Here is a 6,424-nt window from a genome sequence, read left to right on the forward strand (position 1 = left end):
GTTTTTTTTACCTGCAAGATTAAATGGGGACCGTTTTCTAAATTTCTTGGAGAATGAATTTTCTGACTATTTAGAAAACATCCCATTACAACAACGTACTGAAATGTGGTTTCAATTAGATGGATGCCCTGCTCATTACAGCAGAGTCGCTAGAACCTGGTTAGATAGAAAATTCCCACAACGATGGATTGGACGTGGAGGAGCAGTACATTGGGCAACTCGTTCGCCCGACTTAACGCCATTAGATTTCTATGCATGGGGTACTCTGAAGCAAGAAGTTTATTCTTCGCCTATTCAATCAGAGCAACATTTGAGAAATCGTATCGTAGCTGCAGCGAACAGAATATCGCAAGAACAGTGCCTGGCTGCTACAAGAGCCGTGTTTGACAGATGCAATGCTTGTATTGCTGCAAGAGGTGCACATTTCGAACAAAATCTTCATTAAAAAGTTTATAAATAAAATAATTAAAATAATAAATTAAATATATTTTTTTCTTTTTTCGTGATTTCCTGCGAAACAAAGCAAAAAGGAGCATATGTCTATAGGACTTTTTTTCTTAGTTTTTTACTCCTCTACACGCTCCCGAAGTTTTGCCATTTAATTTGGAAACACCCTGTATAGTATACATATACAAGAGACAATCGATATCGCATTCGTTTCCTCGATTCCTCGGTCTTCGGGGTGGACGATACGAAATTTCGATTTCGAATAGACAGCCTCAAGATAAAGAAATGATCTAAATGTCGTTTGGACAACTTTTAATTGGTCTACCATATTAAGATGCTTAAGATAGAACGAGAGAAATGCATAAAATACACTGAAAAAATAAATATGTTTGAATATTTCTACAAAATATAAATATATACACTTATTTGGTACAAAAACTATTAATTTGATTTAATTATCATTTTTTTCAGTAAATATTTATTTAATGTGAGTTTGTTTACTTAGTACTATTCAAAGAAATACGTATTAAGATTTAGTAGATTTTTTTCACTGTAGAATAAGGTTTGTTTTTTCATTTTAACTTGTGATTTTCAAACGAAAGCTCATTTAACTTAATAATAATGCAAATACTGTGTTTCTCTAGCTACGTTTAATCATTAAGCTGATGGTTCTGTAATACTATATATCGGTAGTATCTTTTGAAGTTACTCACACTAGAAAATTATCAGCCTAGTGATTAAACACAGCTAAAAACACAATTTTTACATTATCATCAGCTTAAGTCTAACTACAAGTTAATCAGAAAATGGGAAACTAGGCCTAAAACCTAGTGCTCACAATGCTAGAAAACACACAAATCATTCCGATATCTCGGACAGAGAAAGAATTAACACATCACATTTGACCTATTCGATCACATAACCGATGCGATTGGTCAATTCTTTCTCCGTCCAAGATCTCGGACTGATTTCTAGCATCGTGAATAAAAGGCTTTAGATGCGTAGATATATATATGTATATATAAATATATATATATAAATATATGATGGACGTCCATCATATATTTTAGAGATTTCAAGACGGTGTCCAATTTCTAAAGCGACATCTACAATGAAATTTTAAAACATAAAACTTAAAGTTTGAGTAAGAAATTGACCAATCACAGTTGAATGTGAGGAGATCGGCCACGATTTCTTACGGCTTAAAGTTTAAAGTTTACAAGAAAAGAACAATTTTGCTGATCTAAAAATTTAATTAGATACAAATCTGAAAATAATTTTGTTGAATCATCAAAATAATTATGTAGGAATCTCAAGTACAATGAGTAAAATTGCAAAAGTTTTGACAGTCTAATAACCAGTTAGATCGTCCTACATAACATATTTGGTCCAATAAAATTATTTTTCAAATTTGTATCTAGCTAAATTTTTAGATACTTCGATAAGCAAGATGGTTCTTTCCGTTTAAGTTTTACGCCTTAAAATTTCATTGTAGACGCCGCTTTACTTGATCTTTAGTTCTGGACAGTTCTCTCGTGGAACTAACGACGGATTCACATCCAAATGTTGTACACAGCCTACCGAGGACGAAAGAAAAAGGTCAGCTTCATTGTGAGCGAAATTCAATCCCCTACCGACGACTGTGCGCACAAAGGAGAGGGGGGCCTACCTTTCGAGCGAATGCGGGGACCATTCGCCGGTTTCGGTCCGGAAAAGCCGGTATTCCTCTCCGTTTTAGAGCGTCTACCTGCGCTGGAGCATATACGAAATGCGTTTACAAAAATAACGCGCGAGCGTAGCCGAAGCCCGAACAAAAGCCTCTCACTCCATACTCGTGCTCGTTTCACGTTATCCTCGCTCGAACAAAAATTTCAGACGCCTGTAGTTACACGTTATTTTAAATATATCGATAACGGAGATACGTTAAAAATTGCGGAAATTTTTACTGAAGGTATGTCGGTAGAGAAAGCGAAATAACCCCATTTATTCGATTTTTTCAAACTGCATATTTCTCATTTACATGATCTACCTATATCTATACACATCTATTGTAGATACATAGGTATTTAAAAAAAAATGTGTTAAATTCCGAAGATCGTTGAATAAATGTCTCATTCTCATTATATGCTCATAAATCTTGTACAGAAAAACCGATTTAGCTGAAATATTTAAAAATTAGGTATAATAGATCTAAAAATAATTTTGTTAAACCATCAAAATAATTATGTAGGAAACTCAAGAATAATGAATAATGCTGCAAAAAGTTTTGACATTCTAGTAACTAGTTTAAACGTCCGACATAATTACTTTGATCCAATGTAATTATTTTTAGATCTGTAGCTAACTAAATTTTTACATTCAGCAAAATCGTTCTCTCCATGTAGGAACAAACACTCGAATAAACATTAATTTATATTCAGGTAAAGCATAGTAGTACAGTGCAATATTCCAACGGTACATGTTCTCTCGTTTATTCGATTTTTTTATTACAAACTAAATAATCTACAATATATAAACACAAGTATTTATTTAAAAAATACGTTCAATTTTGAAAATTATTGAGAATGTCTCATTCTTATTACACTTTCTATATTTACTCCAGAAAAATAAAATTTATTCTATTCTATTTCTATTATCATCGACAAACTATTACGTTTCTCATTAAACTCACATTAATTCTGAATGAGTGACTTATCTTAAAATAATTTCTCATAATTTTTAGCCATCCCAATTTATAAAATCTGAGAATATACACTAATTAATATTCAGATAAAGCACGACACTGTAATATTCCCAACGATACATGTTTTTCGCACTTACTCTAGTAAGAATTTTGTGCTAAAATATAAAGACAAATAAGATTACGTGTCATTAGCATCAAAAAACATTTCAGCGTTATCATTAACCCCGCGGACTATTTTAGAACGTTGTTTAGCAGGGTTTTAATTTACCGCATGCTCGGCGAGACGCGACGTGGCTATTTTACTTTCACTCGGCCGACGCGACGCGACGCAATGCGTCGTATAGGACAACGGCGTCCCTCTCGCTGTCGAATAAATCAAAGAGAATCTCTGTGCTCGTTTCGCTAAAACGAGCCGTGCGCCATCGACGACAACGAGGCATCTAACCCCCCCCCCCCTCTCTCTCTCTCCCCCTCGGCCGCGTCGCTCCAAAAACGAACTGTAGCATCCCGACTCTCTCGCTCTTTCCCACGCTCCCTCGTCCTTTCCCTTTCTCTTTCTCCCTCTCTTTCCCACCGTCTATCTCTCGCTTTCCCGTTCATGGGCGCAGAGGCAAACGTAACCTACAACACTGTAATCCCGACCATGGAATAAAGATTCACCAGCCGGGAAGACAGCGGACGCCAACGACGCTCAAGGACATTCACCGTCAGGTTCTCGACGCTCACGCGATTTCGTGCGTCTTGTTCGTCGCCCGCGTTGGCGCGACGAGGAGGCGGCGAGAGTCGAAGAGAGAAAGAGAGAGAAAAAGGAAAAGGACGCGAAGGCACTCCGGCAGGACAGACACGAGCGGATCGATGAGAGTTGCGCCGCGCCGTCGTGCCGATTGGAAAAAAGCCACGTGTGTTAGAGTTAAAATTACAGAAACTCGAGCGCGCTTCTACGCGAGGGAAAATAAAAAATATTATTAATTACTTATCACGAGACGAGAAGTCACAATGACGAATCGTCACGTTAAGGAAAACCTGACGCGTGGATGCGACGGATTCGTATGTTCCCGAAAAATCCTAGCGATCTTGAAACCAACAGACATAAAAGATCCGTTGGCGTTGCTTGCACTTTTTGCACTCGACATCTTCGCTCTCTCTTTTTTCCAACTATAATATATGTTTATCTCTTTTCAAATTTTTGGGGATTCCAAGCCACGTGGATAGAAAGAACCTAAGAACAGAAAAGAATTCTCAAAATTCTTTGGAGTGAATCTCATTACAAAAGAAATTCTGCCACTCTCTTGAAAAGAAACTTGAATGAAATTTTTTCATTCCAAAGAATTAAAATTAATAATTAACTTTTTGAAATTAATCTTACTTTTTTCTCTAAACTTTTTGGAATTAATCTTACTTTAAAAGATTGGGAGTCAGTATTTTGAAAAATTCATTCCAAAGAATTAAGAGAAAAGAAGCCATCGGCTATTCCCGCCACTTCGCCCGATTGTTCCCCGGCGAGTGACGGCGCGGATAACGCGCCGACGGAGAAGCGTAGTCCGCCGATCCGACGCCTTCTATCGAACCGACGCCTCCACGTCGGAGAGCCTCGTGCAAGCGACGGACGAGGGAACGTGCAGTCGGCACGCAGCCGTTGATTTATTTAAGAGCCGTGGCGCGGTTGTAGCGAAAGAGACGCCTCCTGCCTTGATCGCGTTACGGCTATCACTCGCTCGCATCTAGCTGTTTTTAACAGTGACGGTAAACACTTACAGGGTAGTACATCCCTTGCGGAGGAAGGAAGAACGCCCCAGAGCCCCACAGTTTGAGGCCGTTTTGCTCCACCGTTGTGCAAGAAAACAAATCCGTCGCTCCGCACCACCGCCTCCCCCCCCTTCACCTCCACGGTATCCTCCTCTCCTCCTCCTCTTCCTTTTGTTCCAACTGGCACTCCTCTCTCTCTCTCTCTCTCTCTCTCTCTCTCTCTCTCTCTCTCTCTCTCTTTCTCTCTCTCCTCTCTATCTCTCTCTCCTCTCTATCTCTCCGCAGTTGGATGCACTACGCGTTGCTTGGCAGCGGCACGTCTCTTCGCCGTGCACGGCGCGGCACGACGTTAAAAACACAAAAACGGAAACCAGGCGACGGCAACCGGACGTTTACCGTCCACCTACCTCCGGCTACCGCACTCAACGCGAACGACGAAAACACGCGAGGAACACACGCGCGCGCGCGCGCACACGAGTCTCGGGAGCCCACGCACCGAATTATAGCGCACGTTCGAGAAACGACAGTGGCGGCGGCGGCGACGACGACTCAATGACGGCAACTGGAGGGCTTTACGCGTTACTCGTCGGGAATCGAGCGCGTTTACACCATATGCTCGTTCGGCTGTCTTCTGTCACCCTCCTCTTGCACTCGATGTTCCAGTCCTCCCCTCGGTCTTCACTGGACGATCGCCCCGTTTCTCTCCTTTTGTCTGCCTCGCCGTTAACGATTCTGACTCCACAACCGCCACCGTACGTGGTTCCGCTGTGACTAACAACGATCCCGCTATCAACCGGCGCCATTGACAACTAGCGCCACCAGCCACGCCGCCAACAGCGCCGCCCCGCGGTCGCTCCGCGAACCGCGGCGAGAATCGAGCGCTCGATCGGAGCGCATGTGTTGAGCGCCGCGGTTAATTAAAGCCGTTTCGGCAAACGTTATCCTTACTTATCCTGTATTTACTTACGCGTGCCCACATTTATCGAATCGTTCATCGAAAAAGCACGAGTATTGCCTATAATATTGCTAAAAACAATTTTTCTATTTGACTACTTCTGATATTTATCACTGTACATTCTCGTTTTCTAATACAAAATTTATTTGAAAAGTAAAACCAGTTGTTTCAGAGTTGAAATTCTTTCCTATTCTATAATCAATATAGTATCATGCGGATATTATTATTGCACCGATAGAAAAGGGATGGAAGTAAAAAATTAGCACTTGTGATAATAAAAGAAAATCGATTATAAAAACTAATATTTTTTGTGGGACACTGGTACACTTAATTGTTATTCATTTGTTTATCACACTCCAACAAAACATTAAATTTACACCATACTAGAGTTACATGGTTCAAACTTTGCAAATTTATAATTTAAAAACATACATTATAATTGTATAACCTATAATGCATTACAATTATAATTAACTGTTATACGTTATATAATTATATATAATCCGTACATTATAAAATATACGTTATATATAATTCACATTATACATTAAATTTACATTATATCAGGTTTGCCCTATTCGAATTTTGAAAAC

At 39.6% G+C, this 6,424-nt stretch overlaps 1 protein-coding gene across 3 annotated transcripts in view; it reads right to left on the minus strand.

Annotated features, from left to right (window-relative positions):
- The window catches only part of LOC108729863 (RNA-binding Fox protein 1), a 161,552-nt gene extending 156,491 nt beyond the window's left edge, over positions 1 to 5,061 (minus strand). For all 3 annotated transcript variants that reach the window (XM_018459202.1, XM_018459204.1, XM_018459205.1), the window contains exon 1: positions 4,886 to 5,061. In XM_018459202.1, coding sequence (XP_018314704.1) covers positions 4,886 to 4,897 — 12 coding nt within the window. In that variant the 5' untranslated portion in view covers positions 4,898 to 5,061. The remainder of the gene's footprint in view (positions 1 to 4,885) is intronic.
- Positions 5,062 to 6,424: the final 1,363 nt, after the last annotated feature.

The sequence above is a fragment of the Mycetomoellerius zeteki genome, unplaced genomic scaffold (genome assembly GCF_001594055.1).
Source record: "Mycetomoellerius zeteki isolate Tzet28-1 unplaced genomic scaffold, Tzet1.0 scaffold80, whole genome shotgun sequence".
NCBI classification, from domain to species: Eukaryota; Metazoa; Arthropoda; class Insecta; order Hymenoptera; family Formicidae; genus Mycetomoellerius; species Mycetomoellerius zeteki.